The following is a 21507-nucleotide window of genomic DNA, read 5'->3' as shown; positions in this document are numbered from 1 at the left end:
TCAAGGGTCCCTGAGGGCTGGGCTTCCTCTCAGACGCTGTGCTGGAGGCTCATGACCCTAGAGGCCCAGAGGGACATGGCAGAAGGGATTGGGGCAGTTGTGCAGCAGTTGGTGGAGGTCACCACACTACACCACCAGAGCCAACAGGACATCCTCACTGCACTTCATTCCCTCACACATGCTGTCACGGACCTCACACAGTCACTCACTACCACACTCACGGACCTCACACATTCACTCACAAACGCACTCACACACCTCACACAGTCACCCACCAACAGACAATAAAATGGTAACAATGTGAACCTTACTTGTTTGTGTCTTCATAGCTGGCGCATGACCTCAGTGCGGGCCCTTTGGCCCCGCTGGTAACCCTCATGACGGGGAGGGGGCTGAGGGCTTGGGTCCTCATTTTGTGGTGGGGTCTTGACTGGTTCTCATTCTTATCAGCTTTGAATATATATCTTGGCAAACATAACACAGGATGATGTACAAGGAGGGGACAGATACCTAGTGAAAGTACTATTGGTTGCTAGTAAAAAGACTAATGAGGGCTTGGTATAAGTTGGAACCCCCAACCAAGGAGTAGTAGCTGGGTGTTGTGGAGGAGATTTATGTTATGGAGAAGTTTGCGCATGCATTGAGGATGCAGGAAGGAAAGTTTGAAGGGAGATGGGAAAAATGGATGGATTATGGAAGGAAGTGTGATGATACCACTAATATTGACATTTTAATATTTGAGTAAGAGAAAAAAGCAGCATGGGTCGAAGTACCCATGAGCTGTTATTGTTAGTTTTTATGTTTTATTGTACTGTCGTTGTATGGATGGAAAATGCAAATAAAGATTAAAGTAAAAAAGAAAAAATATGTATCTTGGCTATGCACACACCAACAAGCCTGCCTCCAGTCTAGCCCCTACCCTGCTGTGCGCCAGGATGAATGAGTCATGCGTGGAGCCAGGCCACCGTGCCACTACACTTGTGATGAGCATGTCGGCGTCGCATATGATTTGGGTATTTATAGTGTGCAGATTTTTGCAATTCACATAGACGTATTCATTCACTGATGGTGCCCTTCAATGGTGGGTGCAGTCGCCATCGCCATCGTTTGTGCTGAATTGGGCTATTAGCCTACATGATTGTGCGTTCATAAATTCGCTCTTCTTCTCTCCATCAAACATTGTAATTCACCGACGCACCACCTGCGTCGCCAGTTCCCCGTGTTCAAAAAGGGTGTAAAAACCCGTCTAAATCGGTACGCCAAGTTGAGAGGTGTCCTACAAAAGCGCGTAGAAAGGCGACTAAATATCCGCCCTTTTTGCTTGATAGATCGTGCTGTGGGGGGGGGAAGAGGGCGTATGCCTCAAATCGCGGAAAAGACTGTGTAAAAGAAGGTGTACCTCAATGATAAATGAGGCCCCAGGGGTGACATGCATCAAATATTTTTGAAGGGGCAAAGACGAGCAGTTTTACTTATTCAAGGGCTTATATGCACGGGATACAAAAATAATAATCATCAGGAACTTGTAATGTAAGCCTAAAGGGGTAGTCAGGGTTTTTCCTGGCTCAAAATGTGACGGCGGTGGTTGTATGGGGGGCTTGTAGTCTCACGTAGCCAGACTTTCAGAGATCTTCGCCTGCTGATAAGTCTGGTAACGTTCATATGCATTTTCTGGCTTGAGGTGGGTGGTAAAACCATTCGGAAATAAAATAAAAACGCATCGCAGAACCAATGAGGAGGACGGAGGGCGGTCCTTCCTACACTAGGAATCAACTGTGGCAGTTGGCAGTGGGCGTAGCTAAGTTGCCGCTGGCTCCCAGCGGCATTCACGCCGAAAAATTTAATAGAAAGACTTCCAGATGTTTGGTGGCGGAGCTAGGCGGAGATATCTAAATCGTCTGGTTACGCAAGACTAGGGGGCTTGTGACCTGTTGCCATTCAGGGAAAAAAATCACTTGTTTCATTTCAAGGGGGATTGGCATGCTGCAATTAAATTAGATGGATGGACAGCTAGAGTGCTGTTACACAAAATGCCCACAGGGCGTCAGTCTAAGACCAAAAATGTGTAATGCTTCCTTATAACATGAGAAAGGCACATGGTGAGGATGTTATCTAGCCTTAAAATAATTAGCTACCACAGCACTTAAAGAATATAAAACTGTATAAGGCAAAACACAGTGGCAATACTATATATATTATATATATATATACACTGTATGTGACAGAATTTACTTTGTCAGTACTCTGACTGGGGAGACAGGACATAAAAATACAATATCTGCGCTGCCCAAGACGATTGTGATTGCTTTAAAGAAATACAGCTAGGGCTGTTAAAAAAAATCTATGAATCGATTCTGAATCAAACGAGTGATCATTGATTCGTAAATCCTGAGATCAATCATTTATTTATATTAGGGCTGACCCTAACTAAGGATACTACAGATTCAATCAAGGGAGCCTCAGTCGAACGCCAATCTCACAATCGAATCGTCGCAGTTGTGGGAAAATGTGGTTTTGAAACGCAGGATCATTACATTCTGCCTCTATGGGGGTGCTGAATGTCTGCTTTTACTTAGAATTGCTTGGTGTCTCCTAATGAATCATGATATATAGCCTAGCCTATTTTGCTATAAGATCATGAGCTGCAATGAATGTATATACCATGTATATCCGAACGGCTGTTCTGTACTCAAGGCATGAGGGATAAGGGATAATACACTCCGAGGTGTGCAGTTGTCTAAAAAATAATGCACTTCGCGGAGGCAAACCACACTCGACTTCACCTCGTGGGGTAATTAGCCCCCGCGTCGTGCATTATTTTTAGACATCTGCACACCTTGTTGTGTATTATCCCTTACAATAATTGACATTACAGTTAATTCTAGACAAGTAGTGGAGATAATTGCTAGTTTGTTTTGTAACAATATGATTTGTTTCATTGATGTATTTTTTCTCTTTAATTGTAGTGGTAAATCCACAGCAAGTGGTAAAAAGGTACCAGAAGGTCTTGTATGAATACAGGAGAGGGAAGAACCTGCGAGTGTCTTACCAGGCTGTCGGTGTGGACAGGAACACAGTGGTGGCCACTGCTCCTATCGCAGAGCTTGCCATTGTGTCTCTGGTGAAGTATGGCGAACTCCTACAAGGCCATTCCTGACAGCAGAAGCTTCTGACCTTTGCAATGCAATGTTATTATACATTAAGTGACGACCCAGTACTGTTTGTGGAGGTTGACAAATTGAAAAAAGAAGGGAAACTGCTACCTATAATTAAGAGAAATTAAAGAAATAAAGAAATGGATGTGGGTGGGTGGGTGGGTGGGGGGTTTGGTAAGCTGATGTGGTCGTTATTTCACGTTTATCTTGTTTAAGTTAAAGTTAATGTGTTGAGGAGGAGCATCTTATCCTTACCTGCTGTTTGTGTGGGACAGTTCAGGGTTATGTTTACGGTTGTCAAGAAGCCAATCAGGAGAGAAACCATATCAGTGCCAGGAATGTGAAAAAGCATTTTGTTGTTAGTCATATCCATAGAATGATCCACACAGAAGATAAACCATGTCAGTGTGAGGAATGTGATTTAGTTAGCCATAGAATAATCCACACAGGAGAGAAACCATGTCAGTGTGAGGAATGTGATTTAGTTAGCCATAGAATAATCCACACAGGAGAGAAACCATGTCAGTGCGAGGAATGTGATTTAGTTAGCCATAGAATAATCCACACAGGAGAGAAACCATGTCAGTGTGAGGAATGTGACAAAGCTTTTAGTCAACAGGGTAGTTTAGTTCGCTATAGAATAATCCACACGGAAGATGTTTTTTTAAGTCCAAGCTTTTTGTTTTGTGTTTATAGATTTTTGTTTCTTGCAATAAATCTATTGTAAAATTTGAAGTGCTTGCAATAAAATTCCATTTTCAACATTTACAGATAATTTATAACAGGTGAATGTCCATAAGACATTTGTAAATGATAAATAGTTTCAACTTTAGATTGACGCATGCAAAAACCTCTACAAATGATTTATAGATGTTTTATAGACATTAATAGTGTACACTTTAGATTAGCGCATACAAAAACCTTTACAAATGATTTATAGATGTTTTATGAATGTTTAACAAATAATTTGTTAAACATGAAAAACAAAGATGTCTAGTAATTGGTGTAAAATGTTATTCTTAAAAGCAATTACAAATGAGTTACTACACATGAACTTAATGATATTTGATGTTGAACAAATCATTTACAAATACTGTTAATGATGTGTTATAAATCATCTACAGATCATTTTTGAATGTTAAACTAGTGTATTTATAAATGTTATATGACTCATTTATAAACATGTATAAATGATTTGTTAAAGGACAATGCTCGTTTTTGACAACCTGGACCTTATTTACGACATATTATAAGACGTTTGACTCACCGAGATCACTTTGGTGTAGTTCGGAGGCATGTAGAAGAAATTTAAAATCCAGCGCGAGCCAGTAGTATCCATGTAATGGCGGTGGTCGGGGCACTTAGAATGCAGTTTCTAAAAATATTTTTTCTGCCGCGAAACGGTTGTTTTCATCAACCGTTTCATGATTGCCATTTCAATCATCATGTTTCAGCGTGCTGGAGCAACGATTGCGCGCTGTGCGCATTGGTGCTGGAGCAAGTGAGGAAGCTATTTTGTGTCTAAAGACGTTTCTAAAGATCATATTACAGAGGCATGTGAAATACCACAACAGGCCTATATGCTCTATGTTAGCACAACTAGCGAACCGTTTCGCGGCAGAAAATAGATTTAAAAATTGCATTCTAAGTGCCCCCACCACCGCCATTACATGGATATACTGGCTCGCGCTGGATTTTAAATTTCTTCTACAGGCCTCCGAACTACACCAAAGTGATCTCGGTGAGTCAAACGTCTTATAATATGTCGTAAATAAGGTCCAGGTTGTCAAAAACGAGCATTGTCCTTTAATGATTAGTTCATTATAAACTAGTAGTTTCTAACATTCTTTGGGGCTGCAATAATGTCTACAAATGATTTGTAGACTTTAAGTAAATGTTTAACAAATCATTTGATAAACATGAAAAACATAAATAAGGCATTCTTAAAATCATTTACAAATGCTTTACTACATATAAACTAACATTAATGTTGAACACATCATTTACAAGTTATGTTGATAATGTGTTATAAATCGTCTACAGATCATTTGTGAATCTTTAACTAGTATATTTACAAATTATTTATGAATCATTTACACATGTTTATAAATGATCTGCTAATTATTAGTTCATAATTAACAAATGTTTTATAAATGCCTTATAACTGATCATTATTATAAAGTGTTACCGGCTAGTCCTAGGTCTCCTTCTGAATGTTAGGCTATTGTAATGCCCAGATTATGGACAGCAATTGTGCCCAGTGAGCTAAATTGCCTGGCAAGGGATTATGCTTATTTTATATTATGATAGGGCCGTGTCCACATAGCTTTCTGGCAAAAGTTGAGATATTTTCAACTTTGAGCACTCAGAGCGCTCCGCTCAAAAACAGCCGGAGCACTCGGAAAAAGATGCTGGGTGCTGCGCTTTTCTCTAGGCGGCCGCCAACGCTCTCTTCTCATTGGAAACAATTGAAAAAGGGCGCAGGCGCTCAGAAAAAGGCGCTATGTGGACACAGCCCTAGGGTATCCAGATGTGGTTCCTGGTTTTTTAAACTAGTCTCTTTCGGGGTGAGTTACCGAGCGTAAAACACAGTGTTGAAACTGTAGGCCTAGGCTTTATTAAAAAAAAATATGAGAAAGGCCTACAGACACATACAAATCATATGATGCTCCGGTCATAATGTCCGTTGAAAATAATTCCCTCTAAGCACAATTTGAATTGTATTAAAATAGGCTAAAATTAAATTTCCACATATTCTGATTCCTTCTATATAAAAAAACTGAATATTATTTTTTTTATGTCTAGGCTATAGGCTTCTACGATGAACAAAACAGCTGCAATGTAGCCTGCTTAGCGAGCGAGAGGGCAGTCTACCATAAAGTGTATAGCCTAACCATGATGTAATAAATCTTGACTACATGCATTGTGGTATTTCTTTATACATCCAGCCTGCCTATCGATTGTTTCTCAATAAACAGTTATGTCATCCTCTGAGTCCGAATAAGTAGGCTAAGTATACCGGCAGCTCTAAATACCTTCCTCAATGAGACGTGGTTGTAAAAATGATGTGTTATTGATGAAAAGGGTAAAACTGAAATACATGGAAAGAGAAAATAGAAAACTCACATTACTGTCGTTAGTCCCAAACAAACAGACTTGCGTAATGTGGAGTCCTTACATTGATCGATGCAATCCATTCATATAGGCATCAAAAGATTAAGTAGGCCTATTTAAAATGACCAATTACATCTTCAATCCAAATTCCAGGCCGTAATTCAAAGTACCAAAAGTGACAAAATAAAGTGAAAGGCTGCACAGTGGCGCTTATGCAGTCCCGGAGATCTATAGGGCATGCGAATCATGAAAGCCTAAGCTTATAGATAACAAAAAGGTATAGGCCTACGTTTCTGTTAGTTTATTTGGACTGTATTAAGTCTTGTTGGTGTTTTTCCAGGAGCATGGGGCAGATGTATTAAGTCTTGTTGGTGTTTTTCCAGGAGCGTGGGGCAGATGTATTAAGTCCTGTTGGTGTTTTTACAGGAGCATGGGACAGATGTATTAAGTCTTGTTGGTGTTCTTCCAGGACCGTGGGGCAGATGTATGGGCAACGACTGTGGGCCGGGAGGCAGCCAGAGCCGGGCAGTGTGGTGCGCCCATGTGGACGGCTGGACCACCCTCCACACCAACTGTGACCAGGCCCAGCGGCCTTCCAACCAGCAGAACTGCTTCCGTGTGTGCGACTGGCACAGGGACCTGTACAACTGGCAGCTAGGCACCTGGAACGTATGCATGCCAGTGTCGGCATGGACCTTCGGGGGTCTGAGGCCAACCATATGCTCTGGGGGTGAGAAGGGCGTTCAGACCAGGGAGGTGGGCTGCGTACTGAATTCGGACGGATCCTCCGCCGAGGACGCCATCTGTGAGTACTTTGAGCCTCAGCCTCGCTTGGAGCAGGCCTGCCTCATCCCCTGCCCTCAGGACTGCGTAGTGTCTGAGTATTCCCCATGGACGACCTGCTCCAAAACCTGCGGCACGGGCCTCCAGAACCGGGTGCGGAGCGTTCTGGTGCCCCCTCTGTTTGAGGGAGCCTCCTGTCCCAACCTCACCGAGTTCTGGACCTGCAAGATGGGGCCCTGCAAGGGCCCGGAGGGGATGTTCAGCATGCGGGTGGGGCCATGGAGCCCCTGCACCCTGCCCCAGAGTCGGCCGGCCCGCCAGGCAAAGCGCAGGGGGGGGAAGGGACCGGGGGACAGGGAGAGGCCGGTGCTCAAGGACACCGAAACCAGAGAGCTCATCCTGAAGAATCAAACCAGGAACCGTCTGAACCGTCAGGAAAGCCCCTTCTGGGACCTCCAGGTGGGCTACCAGACCCGGCCGGTGATCTGCATGCACAGAAACGGGAGTAGCATGGATCTACAGTGAGTGGCTATTTATTATACTTGTGTGTGTGTGTGTGTGTGTGTGTGTGTGTGTGTGTGCTGACATGCCTATTTTTGTTTTGACCAAAACCATAATCCTCCTTGATCACAGTTTAAGATTTTGTGAAGTGTTCTCCCAGTGTTTTAATTATGGAAAATGACATTAATTGACATTGATCACAGTGTTTAATGTTGCTCTTTGTTTGATGGTTTTGTATAGCCCAGGTATAATTGTGTTGCATTAATATATAACCCCCCAGGCCATTTCTGCAAAATCTGCCTTGTTAAATAAAGGTTCCTAGAGCGATTGTCAGTCCTTATCTCCACAGCTTAAAATAGGCAGGAATTTGGCCATGGGCCTTTGTAGGAGAGTGCTTTCATCACCAACTCCCTTCTGAACCCTAAGTACTCTGAGTGTGATGTTCTCTGAGTGTGATGTTCTCTGAGTCCAGGTGGGAAAGGCAGTTAAACGTGTTGCTAGCTTTGTTCCCCTGATAGCCGGGTCTGGGTCCGTCTGGGTTGGTCTGGGCCTGTCTGGGTTGGTCTGGGCCTGTCTGGGTTGGTCTGGGTCAGTCTGGGTTGGTCTGGGCCTGTCTGGGTCTGTCTGACTACGGGGGTTCCACAAGGGTCTGTCCTGGGTCCTCTCCTGTTTTCCCTCTACACTACATCTCTGGGCTCTGTCATTCGCTCGCATGGCTTCTCCTATCACTGCTATGCCGATGACACCCAACTGGTTCTGTCATTTCCCCCTTCTGATACAAAAGTGGAGACACGCATAGCTGGGTGCTTGGCTGACATCTCGGAGTGGATGACGACACATCACCTCAAGCTCAATCTGGACAAGACTGAGCTGCTGTTCCTCCCGGGGAAGGGCTGTCCGCACCGGGACCTGGCCATCACCATTGAAGACACAGTGGTGACCCCGACTCGGACTGCGAGGAATCTGGGTGTGACCCTGGATGACCAACTGTCATTTTCCTCACATGTCACATCCGTCACACATTCCTGCAGATTAATGCTCTACAACATCAGGAGGATTCGCCCTTTCCTCACTAATGAAACGGCGCAGGTACTCATCCAGGCCCTGGTCATCTCCCGCCTGGACTACTGCAACTCCCTCCTCGCTGGGGCACCGGCGTCAGCCATTAAACCTCTGGAACTTGTCCAGAAAGCTGCTGCTCGCCTGGTGTTCAACCACCCCAAATTCTCCCACACAACTTCCCTCCTCCGTTCCCTACACTGGCTCCCTGTAGCGGCTCGCATTCAGTTTAAAACTCTGGCGCTAACCTACAGGGCAATGAAAGGAACAGCCCCCTCCTACCTCCAGGCCATGGTCTAACCCTACACCCCCTCCCGACCGCTACGCTCTGCTACCTCAGGGCGACTGGTTGCCCCGTCACTCCGAGGCTCCTGCGGTCGATCGACACGGTCACGGCTCTTCTCTGTCCTGGCCCCGCAGTGGTGGAATGAACTGCCCACTGATGTCAGGACAGCAGAGTCGCTGCCCATCTTTCGTCGCAGGCTCAAAACTCAACTCTTCAGGAAGTACTACAACAATCCTCCCACCTAAGCACTTATTGTATTATATTATATTGCACTGTACTTTGATTGCGATTCTTGCACTTTGCCTTCAGCACTAGATTATGCTCTTAGTCACTTGTTTTAGAAAGAAGATGCACTTGTGAGTTCTGGCAAGTAGTAGTACATTGGCTCTTCCTACGTTAAATGCAATTATTGTTAGTCGCTTTGGATAAAAGCGTCTGCTAAATGACTGTAATGTAATGTCTGGGTCTGTCTGGGCCTGTCTTGATCTGTCGGGGTCGGTCTGGGTCGGTCTGGGCCTGTCTGGGTCGGTCTGATTCTGTCTGGGTTGGTCTGGGCCTGTCTGGGTCGGTCTGGGCCTGTCTGGGTCGGTCTGATTCTGTCGGGGTCTGTCTGGGTCAGTCTGGGTCGGTCTGGGTCTGTCTGGGTCGGTCTGGGTAGGAGGAAGATTCAACATCCGTTTTATTGGCCATGTTAGGAATTTGACTAGGGTCAAGGCATACACTGTTGCAGATGACATAGGACAGGGTGCAGGACAGGACAGGACAGTGCAAAAACATGGCAGTGCAAATGCAACACAAAAACTGTGCAAATACAAAATACAGTGCAAACAAAATACAGTGAAATATACACAATGCAATATACTATTTAAAAAAAGGGATATCCAGTGTGTTCAGAGTGCAGTGTGATAGATGAGTGATACAGTGTGATAGATGAGTGATGTTATATATATACAGTGTGTGCAATGTATACAGTGTCTTTGTCTCTGCTTTGCTGTCATTGTCATGATAGGGTTATACTAAGTATGTCGGAATTTATCCAGGAAACATGAATTGAATTGAAACCTTTATTGCCCATGGGGCTGTTCTTAAATTTGGCACACTGCAAACTCCCTCAAGGCCTTTGACTTGATATAATCATGTATTTGCTAAGTGACAATAACTTCAGATTAGGGCTTTTAATCAATAAAAATAGAATCTAATTGATTACATGATTAATAAATTTATTAAATGTTCTATTAAGTGTAAATAATTGCCTATATCAATGTTTGCTGGGAAAAGCCCCCAAATAAAGATTTCAGTTCAAAGACATATTATTGTGGCAGACGAGTCAAGCATTGAATAGACATTAGAAAAGGTGGCTTTAGAGGTCAATATATTGTTTTATTAAATTATTTTATCTGTTAAGTCTTCTCTATGCTGGAAAAAGAGATGAAACCGCACACTCAAGCTCTTATTGGGTCATTCGTTGTCTGTTTGATTAAACAGTCTATTTGATTGAATCACCTACAGATGTGGGAACATAAGAATGTAACTTGACCCGCGGTATTCTAACAGGCGCTTTACGGCATTCTGCACCACCGCTCGCCTGCCCATAGGGGCGCAGTAATACCACTCATTGACCCATTGCTGTAGCTCATCTCGCACATTAGATGAGCCTACCGTTCTCAAACTCCTTGTTCTCTGTCTGGTTGTAATTTAATTATTACGAACAAACTCTATCTATTTATAGTTTCTATCTCTGTAACTGTCGCTGGGTCTATATCTGTTAACTGTCGGGACAAGAAGAAGTTTAATACATTAGGCTAACTGAGTGTTCTCATTATGGAACATGGCATCAGGACGAGTAAGATGGCTAACGGAGATGACCAGAGATGTGTTTGAAATGGTTCACTCACTCCCTATTCCCTATTACCATGGATGTATTGAGTGCGACTCATAGTGAACTACATGGGGAATGATTTAACAGTTTTGGGACACTACATGGAATGTAACTGCGTAAGATATTCATGACTCAAACAAGCAGACGCGCCGATCACTGATGGCAGCAGGTTGAAATATCAGGTAGTATTCAGGTTCCATGTTTAGTTGAATGATAAATCCCATATAAATGGTTGGAATTATAATGATGTGCAAGTGTGATTTTGTCAACTTTAGTGCTGTCTGCTAATAGCAGGCTGTGAAGCTGCACGATAAGACCGTGATAGCAAGTTAGCTCACGACAGCAGCTTCCATAATATTAACGGTAGCTGGCGGTGGCTAAAAAGCAGATAGCTCACTTTACAACGATGATTCCTGTAGCTATTTTGATTTTGATGCTATTAGTTCAACTTCTGTTTCTCGGGCAGGAACGGAGACGAACTCGCATTAGCAGCAAAGCAGCTAGAGGAATGATCTTAACATTAGCTAACTGCTTTAGCTACTGATAGCTACCGTCTTCTTCACTTCTCCTTCGGTAAAACATGACACCGTTGTGTTGTGGTATTGTGGAGGGCTTAGGCAGAAGCAGGAAGAGAAACCACTTTTGCCCATATAAGTAAAATAATGGTCTCATAAGCATTTTTCGATTGTAAAATTGTGTTCACTTGTTTTAGTTTGCAAACATATGCAATTTTCTTAGCATATCTACTGGCTACATGATAACATAGCTTTCAAGTTTCGTGCGTGCAAGTCGTGCCTGCAAGCCAGGGAGAAATGACAGGAGACCGTGGCGGGACAAAAGTCGCATCCCGTAGTGGGACAGAAGTCCCATTGTGATGGCTTAGAACCAGAGGGGTGCGCGAGTGACATTTGGGCAGAATGAACAGGTGAAATGAAAGCTCTCGAAGAGATCTTTCTAATGCTATTGGTCAGCTTTGTATGTAGTTTTAATGGGAAAGATACCTCTTGAATGCAGTCAAGACAAATTATTTTGCCTCTTAACTTTTGTCAAACCCCCTGGTTCCAGTCAATTGGATTATACATTACCTACATTAAGGCCGTTTCAGACGAGGAGCGATATCCGCGCATTGTAATTCATTTTCAATGAGAGAGGCGAGCGGACAATTTGGGAGCCGCGGACAATCTGGGGCGGAGCGGCAAGCGGGCGCGACTCCGTGAAATTGTCGCGTGCAGACAAGAGCTGAATTGTAGTCAGCATTCCCCGCTGCGCGCAGGACGCGTGCGTCCCCCGCTGATCCGAGCGAGAACGCAGGCGGAATATCGCTCCCCGTCTGAAACGGCCTTGACTCCTGGAATCCCAAGGTCTTTCATATTGAAATTTTCTTGATGGTCTGGGGAGTTGCGAGACATGTCAGTCGTGAGCCTTGACAGTAGGCTACCAGCCTGCGCTGCGCTCAGCACAAAGTTGGATGAATGGATGGACTTATTGGAATCCTGGAAAATGTTTATTGCGCTCTAAAATCATGAAAGCATAAATGTAAAAATGCAGCAACAGAAGTAGTCTAGATGAGATGGTGGTTTAAATGAATGGCAACACGTAGCCTAGAGGAAAACATAAATTGAGACTGGTGATAATGCTGATAATCTACAGTAGGGCCTACCTCTGGCTGAGTTCATGGTTACAACCATTCATCTCTTACACATGGGCCTATACAATACTTGCACAATCTACTTTGGACGTTAAATCCATCCATCTATCCATCATACTAGCGAATTCAATCCAACCCTGGCCGGTCATGGCAAAGCACCCGCTAACGCAGGCTAGCCCCCTCCCCACGATCCAGGGCTAGGAAACCGGTTCATCCAGTTTATTTGAATATAAAATAATTTTGGGGGGGGGGGGTTACAATAGTCTAGTCCAGGTTTGCTGGCGAGTGACGAGCTAGTCAGATGGCGCATGCATGTGTGGACATTGTAGGCCGATTCTGTAAAACCTAAAGAATAAAAGTAGGCTACGTTCAACATTCATTGGAGTGGTCCAGTTGGATAGGCTAGTCTAATCTAAATAAATTGAGGACCTGTATTTTCAGTGTTTGCTGGTAGCGAATGCCACAGACAGACAGGGAGGAATCTATTTGTTTCATTGTGTCATTGTTTGTGCTCTGTATGCACAAGATAGTTAATGTTCGGATATTTGGCAGTAGGGCGGAAAAAAACCCTATCAAAGGCCAAGATTAGAAGGGATTTGAAGATGTAATTGGTCATTTTAAATGGGCCTACTTTATCTTTTGATGCCTATTTGAACGGACTGCATCGATCAATGCAATGACTCTCCATGTTTTTCAGTTTTACCCTTTTCATCAATAAAACATCATTTTTACAACCATGTCTCATTGATTGGGAAGGCATTTAGAGCTGCCGGTCTATGAGCCTACATTCGGACTCAGAGGATGACATAACTGTTTATTGAGAAACAATTGCAGGCTGGGCTATATAAAGAAATACCACAATGCATGTAGTCTAGATATATTACATTATGGTTAGGCTATAGCCTACACTCTATGGTAGACTGCCCTCTCGCTCGCTAAGCAGGCTACATTGTGGCTGGTTTGTTCATCGCAGAAGCCTATAGCCTAGGCTACACATTAAAAAAATGTTTTTTTTTATATAGGCCTAGAAGGAATCAGAATATGTGGAAATTTTATTTTAACCTATTTTAATACAATTCAAATTCTGCTTAGAGGGAATTATTTTCAACGGACATTATGACCTGAGCATAATTAATAATTATCTAAGTTAATATAGGCCTATGAGAACGCAACGCTTTTTACGATAGGCTAGGCCTATGCGTCTTGTGATTGTACTGTAGCCTAGGCTACAACTTAAGGCTTATTAGGCCCTATTGAATTCCTTTTATAGCCTTCTAGGCTACTCATTATTATCGAATTATCTAGTTGATATATGAATAAAACAATAAGCCGTTTTAATGGCTATGGGCTACTAGTTGTAGCTATACACGAGTTGATGCGCTCTGCTCTTACGCACGGTTGAGGCGGCAGCTCAAATACACTTCGCACATATCCTCTGCTATAGCCTCTCACAGACAGCTAGGTGCACTTCATGCATTGGTAGACAGTTCTGTTCTTGCTGCAGCTTGTCTTCACCATGCAGGTATTTTGGTGGGGGTATTCTTCTGTGGACACTGCGAGGGGCGCCGCCGGTGGCTGTTTGGACGCCAGAGCGCGCAGCTCTTCAGCCAACTGGAGATGTCACGTCTGGGGAGGCTCTGCGTCTCTCCACCAGTCCCCAGCGAGTCCAAGCTCCCCCAATGAATAATACTTATTTATAATAGCCTACGTAGCGCGAAACTGTGCATATAATAGGCTGTAGCCAGCGCGAAACTGCGCATTCCCTATAGCCGTTCATGGAACGGCTGGCGGCCGGTATAAATAAATAAAAACATACACAATATTTTCTTATTTGAATGATCTTGAATATATATATATATTCAAGATCATTCAAATAACAAAATATTGTTTATATTGTGCATGTGAACGCACTCACTGTCAAACCTGCCGCTATCTATGCACAAGATAGTTAATGTCCGGATATGATTGGCAATGAGTGACTTTACTCATGGCGACTATGTCAATTTTGTATGGATCCACAAGTCGATCAAGCTTATTTTTTCTTTGTATCGTGCTGAAGCCATATAGCCTACTGCGCTCAGACTTGGCTACATTAGCTGGTGCCCCGTCTTCAAATTTACTTCCGGGGTTTACGAGTAGCCTACCAGTTGAATGCGTTCCAGAAACAAAACGCAAAACCCCCACGTTCACCACATCTTTACTAACAAATATATTTACAATACTGTTATTTTGCGCATTTGACCCAACAGCCAACACGTCTTGACCCGACGTCAGTTACCGAGATAGATAGGCTACTGTAGGCCTAGATATAGGTGTTCGTAATAATTAAATTACATCCAGATGGAGAAAACGTGTTTGAGAACAAGGTAATAATAACAATTAAACGTTATTTGTATAGCACCTTTCATACAGATAAATTCAGCTCAAAGTGCTTTACAACAGAGCATTTAAATTAAAGAATGTGAAACTTAATGATGCATCATTCGTAGACTATAGGAGAAAAACACTGAGCCCAGCCTGCTAAATCTACTCAAAGACACCACCTGGCGGTGGGGCATCACTAAAACGAAATAACACCCGTCTGATATCCCACGAGATTTCCAACGGGATTTCCCTGCCAAATACCGCGAAGGTGAAATGCTGCAGCATGTGACATTTCTAACTTCCCACATCTGTAGCAGAGAGGACTTCGTGGGTACACGCCAGCCACTGCAGGCTGGTTCCGAATCAGGACGAGCACAACCGGCCCAAGGATTCCAACAACCAAGATGCAACACCCGTGGTCACCACCAGGGCGAAAGCTCACTCTCTGGTCTCCTCAGATGAGGAATCAGACAAAGAATAACACACTACCTTTTCCTCATTGCTGTCATGATGACAATCTGACCGCCACCCCAGCAACACACAATCATAATCCAACCACACTCCCCCTCACACGCCCACTCACACCCTCCCTGAAAAGGAACTCGAACCATTTCTCTCCTGAAATTGAATGAAGGAAAAAAAGAAAAAAACAAGATCAACACACCCCAGTATTCGTTTGTCCTATTGAACGTTGCACTCCACTTGACTGTTCGGTCTATACGGTAGACGAAGATGGATGGAAGATACTACATTCTGCATATGTAAGATGGGAAAGCAACAAACGATTTCCAGGTTCTACTGTTGTAACTGTGACTGAAGTTTGGTTTAGAGGTTATAAAGGTATTGCAATTATGGAGTTGACATTTGTAGATCTGTTCCAGACTATCCTCAGGGTACCGTGTTTCCCTATGTTTAACTGCTCTATGCACCTAACTCATCAACTAAGTAAATTGCACATGAAAAGACATCCTAATGAAGCTATGAGTATAGTCAGATTTTGCAGCTAAAATGAACTACTCTTAACTATTGGATTTGAAAAATATATCCCTCTTAGTACCTCTGCACCCATATTTTACCAAATTCCTTTAACCCAAGCAGATAATTACATTATGACTGGCGAGGTTTAGCTACTCATATTTCCTACACTCCTGGACAATCCTTTGCTTGTCATTTTCATGAAAATTAGATAGACTAAGTAACCCCTATACAGGGATTGAAGAGGCTATTCTAAACAAATTAACACTAGAGGTTAATGAGAATCATAAACCTAATAATTTCTCTCACCTTGTTCTATTCAAGGTTACGCAGTTTTCTGAAATAGCCGGACCAAGATTAAATTTATAACTCACAAAATATTCAAGCCAAGTAGATAATCATGCACCGAGTACTAGGTTAGCTTGCACAGCTGTATCTACTACAGTTAATTGGAGAAATTCTATTACCATTTCTGGATTAAAATATAAAATTGTTGATTGGCGTTAAAGCCTAACAGAATTGCACCCATAGCATCTCGGTGAAAACTGGCCCACATGTGTCTGTAAATGTGTTATTCTGCGTGGGGCATTTCTCAGAACAGGGGCATTTCTCAGAAGACAGGAGCTAAAGAAGAGGAGAGTGGCAGCTGTCCTCCTTCAGCAGAGAGCCAGAACGAGGCAATGGGTCCATCCTCTAAACCAGGAAGCAACAGGGGGACTACTGCAACCTTGACAGACAAGCTTTAGATAATAAGTATATTTGTATTTATTTATCTGGGCAATTCAATTAATCAATAATGTTTTTGAACAATGGATGCATAAAGAAACATACATTGAATACATAAGAAACAATTTATTTTTTAAACTAATACAGGGCTTAAAGTTCTCCGGCACGGTGCCGGAATTTCCGTCGTTTTAAAGCAAAGCGAAGGGATAGTTCCAACTACCAATGGTATAATCGCATTACTCAAGGTAACGAAGGAGTTCTAGCCAATCAGAGGCAGAGTAGGGCGGGCCTTAAACATGTTTTCGTAGTCTCTCATTCAGTCAGGTTAGACAACGCGCGACACTCGAGGAAGCTCCGAGTTGACATTAGCAAATATTCTCTATATAAAATCTCTGACGTTGGCTAGCAGCTAGCTCAGGAGGATGGATGCCAGGGCCCTGTACTATGAAACAGGATTACAGGGTTAGTGCGATAACTTCAGGTTCAAGGCTGGTTTATCCGTACCACGAAGGTGGTTTACTTTTCACCGTGCTATATCGACACGGTAATTTATGCTGCCGAGCTAACCTGCACCGGGGCAGGTTAAGTTCCAGATTAAGGATCAAAACGTATGAAGCACTGCCCGCTGACCGATCAATTCACTTGGAAAAAGGCATATGGACGTTAAGATTCTATATTGAACTTCAGTGTGCGAATTAAAAAATAATCTGCAGGGCGCGAACAGTGAGAGCTTCTTAAGAACACTTTTTTACAACCAACAAACCTTTTTTGGCTTTCCCCGATATCATATGAAAAATTGCAGAATGACAGCTGCTTGAGCCTTTACGACTTGTGCATTTACAGTCGTAGACAATGCGCTGGCTTGCATTTAGCCTACCTGCAGTTTCGTGTAGGCTGTGGGTGATGCGGAGAACCAAGTAAAAACACTCATTTAAAAAAAAGTCTTTAATGATGATTTATTAGACTAGCCTCCTGTTCCTAGGAACAAAGAGAAGTAGACTACATTTTAATTGAATTGTGATGGCACCAATGCCACTTTTTCCATCTTAATAGCATCTTTTAGTTCCTCTTGTATATAGATATCACATTGTCTAGGTTACTCCAACCTGAAACTTAAAAACTATAGCCTACATTTGCTTTATTTAAGCGTCCACTGCCAGTCTAGGGGTGGCAGCTGAAATAATAAGATATATTGATATAGGCTACAATTGCTTTACACCCCCCCCCCCCCCCCCCGCTCTCTAAAAAAGAAATTCTGGCACATGATTTTTTCCTGCTTTAAACCCTGTAGATAGTTTTTGCAGAGTGATATGATAATCATCAGAGACAGAGAAATGTATGCAATTTATTTTCAAATGATTTATAAACACAAACAAACCTACATGATTAAAAAAAGTTTTCAGAATACATGATAAAAAAACAGTTTTCAGAATACATGATACAAATAAATGATACAATGGTAAGAGAAAATAAATGAAGAGTAAAGATAGTGAAACAAAGAAAAGACAATGCTTGAAAACCAAAATTAGAGGTTAGACCATCATAAATCTATATCACCTCTGAAAACAGCAGAGCCTAATAGCGGCTTAGCAGCCAAATGGTAGGGTTTTACCGCCATCGAGTAAACGTCTCTTATCAAACACAACTCCAAATTTGATCACGCGCGGATTATTAGCGAGTTCAAATTATTTTATATTGCGGACTATTTTATTGTAATGTGTCGGGATATCACGGCATGTGTTAGAATCTTTGATATAATCCTCTACCAATTGTGCGAGACTATCAAAGTTTACATTTTTACAGTTTTCAAAGTTCTGTTATACCTTTAGCTTTTAAACACACTTTACCATTTTTCGTGAGATAGCTGTATGTCTTAGCGCCGGCGGATGTCCATTCAGAGATATAATCACCTGGATCTAATAGGCTCTGTGCACCAGCTCCACTACTTCCTGAAAGTCACTTGGCATCTTTATTTCCTGTCCTATATGATTGGATTAAGTGATTAATCAGGTGTGCGGCAGACCCAGCGCACACCTGATTAATCACTTAATCCAATCATATAGGACAGGAAATAAAGATGCCAAGTGACTTTCAGGAAGTAGTGGAGCTGCTGCACAGAGCCTATTCTGATGTCAGCTGTCCCAGATAATCTCCGAGCGCGGGCTGATACTGATCACCTGGTGAGGATAAAAACACAATTGAATCAGTGTCATAATAAAGCACTCTTGGTTGCAGCCTGTCTAATTCCTAATACAATGTTAAGTGTGCATAAGCGGTTGTAAAAGCCGCAATGAACACGTTGACCTCTCCGGGTGGAAGAATGTATGAAGAGTTGTGTCGCCATTGCAAAAGAGCACAACTCTCATTTATGAAGTGGAACGATGAGACTGTATACCGGTCACTGAATAAAAACTCAAATAACTTTTCTGCACTGCTGACAAGAGTCGTGGTGAGCTGATTAGAACGCTGAGCTAATTTTCCCCATAAAGAATTTAAGAGAAGTTTTGCAATCTGACGCTTAGCAGGATTGAATCAAATCTTTTGAGGATCGAGCTCTAGGTTTTGGTTCTCTTTGTAATCTTCAATATATTTCAATCTACTTTGCTCATCCGTGACGGTTGCTGGATAACCTGAAGCTTCTTGCTTTTGCTTAAGGAAGGTGAGGATATAACCTTTGAAGAGTTCATCTGACCGCTCCTGAAAGTTCCAAAACTCATACATTTCAACCAGGGTGTATCCTTTCTACTGATACCCAGACACCTGTAAGAGCTCGCTGCTCATCAGTGTGCTCACATGCACCTGCCTGGTTGTTGACTTCTGCACAAGTATGACACAATGTGAAAACTAATTTTCCCTCGCTGTTCCTTCTAGGTAGTACAGGGAAAAACAGACCTTGCGGCGGGTAAACCTTGGCACGTATCAGTCCAAAGTATTGGTCAGGAGATTGAAAATCTTTGTAAATAATGGTGGGGTGTCCGACTGGATAATCAAATCTTTCATTACAGAATGGATACAAGCTGGGGAAATCTAAATATTGTATTGTTTCGTCATGTTACGTCCTCCAAATAACGCTCGTCTCGGGTCTAATAGGACGGGTTCTGTGAAAGTATCTAGGAAGGCCTTCACATCCGGGTTGTGTTTTTTCATATGAGCCCACTCATGTTCCCAGATGATTCAAATTTTTACTGGATAGTCTGACTGTAGTTTCCTCAATCTATTCTGTGTCTTTGAGTACAATTCATCAAACACGACTCCTTTCAGGGGAGATTTGTCATGAGGGTTAAAACAGGTAGAACAACCGTGGAAATAACATCCGAGAAATTCAAAAACAAATTTCTGACCATCTTTTTCTGCATAACCGTCCACGAACAGTCATTCAATGCAGCAGAGGCGATGGTCACGCTGTCAAACTGATCAACACGTGTGGTCTTTATAAATTCAGTACGGAAATTGTCAACTCCTTCTTTTAGAATTTGAACATCATTTTCACAATAAGCTTTTAGCTCTTCGACGAAATCTAATTCCTGATCTTCGACAGTTTCATACCACTGTAGAAATTTCTCTCTCTCCTTCACAGACATTTGATCCGCTCCGTAAAAGTGCTGATCCGGATACCAGCCTTTAAACCCAAATTTGGACATGTCACTGAAGTGATGGGGAAAGTAGCCCTTACGCATTGCTGTTTTACAGCCTAACGCCTGCGGGAATGTACGTAAGGGGAAGGGTAAAAAAGAAAATTAGTCCAAGTACTTTAGATGAAACTCATCTATAATGAGTAATATTTTACTCCCCTGTGCTATAACGAATGGTGTTTTCCCGTTTTACGTATGCGTTTAATATCAGATAATGGTCAAAACCTTTTCCATAATGACATATAAAAGTAGTACCCTTATACCTTTTTTGTCTAAAGTGTAGTAAGAATTCTAAAGCACACATTGGCCCTTCAGATGACCACTTTTCACCGCCGAGTGATAAGGCTGCAACATAAATAGGCACATGCTTTCCATCAGTCTGGGAAGTTTCAAAATCAAAGAATACAATCTTATTATTTATATTCTCTTCTGGTTTGCGCTGTTTACTCCTCATGAAGCATCTGTGCTTCTCCTCATTTCTTCGCTCACTGACCGTCTGTCCACAACCTGCATTCCAAGTCGGCGTGTGGTTGAGGGGCTGTTTACATATTAAGCATATTCTCACAATACAGCTGTGACCATTGCCACCTCGAAATGGAATGTGGTAAACACTCTTACAACAAACAAATTTTTTATAGATCAAGTTGCTTGCATGCTTTTTTGCTTTCAGATGAAATTTTGATTCTTTATGACGTTGTAAACATATGTCTTTGCCTATTACAATCAGTGCACAGAATTCTTTCAAAGCACGCCTCTTGGAGACAGTCTGTAAAACACACTCCTTTTGTAACTGCCTCATCAGTTGACAGAGTAGGATCTGCAAGCGAAAAACATGCTTGATTATCATTTTGCATAACAAATAAATGGGCTGCTTTTTTTCTAATAACTTCACACGCCAGATAACTTTAAGCTTTCCTTTTGTTTCTAACTCCACCCCCGGGCGGTCGAACAATTTGAATGACGAGTTGTAAATTACTGTCTGAAAAAACAGACATATTGCTTTGCACTAAACGATCGAGTAATTCCCCAAAATCAGAGAGAGATCCTTCACCATAACGCAGAACCATTGAAACGTCATTATTAAGGCTGTCTGCTCTCAATTCGGCCTGAATGAGGTCATTCCTCGTAACATTACCTCTTTCTAAAGCTCTAGAAATACGGTCGTGTAAACCATTTGTCACTTCGGCATAAAACGCCCTGAAGTCAGGAGGGTTTGAAGCCGTCGGGAAATTCAAATATTGCCTGATTTCAGTGTTATTAAATTGATCACGATGTATTATCTTCATTTCATTATCATTAACAGCGTCATTGTCACCATCTAAAGCCGCTCCGCCTCCACGCATACGGTTGTTAGTCTCTTCCATTGCCTCAATACACAACTCATC

The 21507-nt window shown here is 42.5% G+C and overlaps 1 protein-coding gene across 1 annotated transcript in view; it reads left to right on the top strand.

Moving 5' to 3' along the window:
- The window catches only part of thsd7ab (thrombospondin, type I, domain containing 7Ab), a gene marked incomplete at both ends in the record, with an annotated part of 328169 nt that overhangs the window by 142075 nt on the left and 164587 nt on the right, over nucleotides 1-21507 (top strand). Inside the window, one exon of the mRNA XM_084442488.1 lies at nucleotides 6739-7573. Within this exon, the coding sequence (XP_084298614.1) occupies nucleotides 6739-7573 (835 nt within the window). The remainder of the gene's footprint in view (nucleotides 1-6738; nucleotides 7574-21507) is intronic.

This window comes from Borostomias antarcticus, assembly GCF_949987555.1.
Source record: "Borostomias antarcticus genome assembly, chromosome: 8".
In the NCBI taxonomy this organism is placed as follows: Eukaryota; Metazoa; Chordata; class Actinopteri; order Stomiiformes; family Stomiidae; genus Borostomias; species Borostomias antarcticus.
This window is presented reverse-complemented; position numbering and strand designations above follow the sequence as displayed.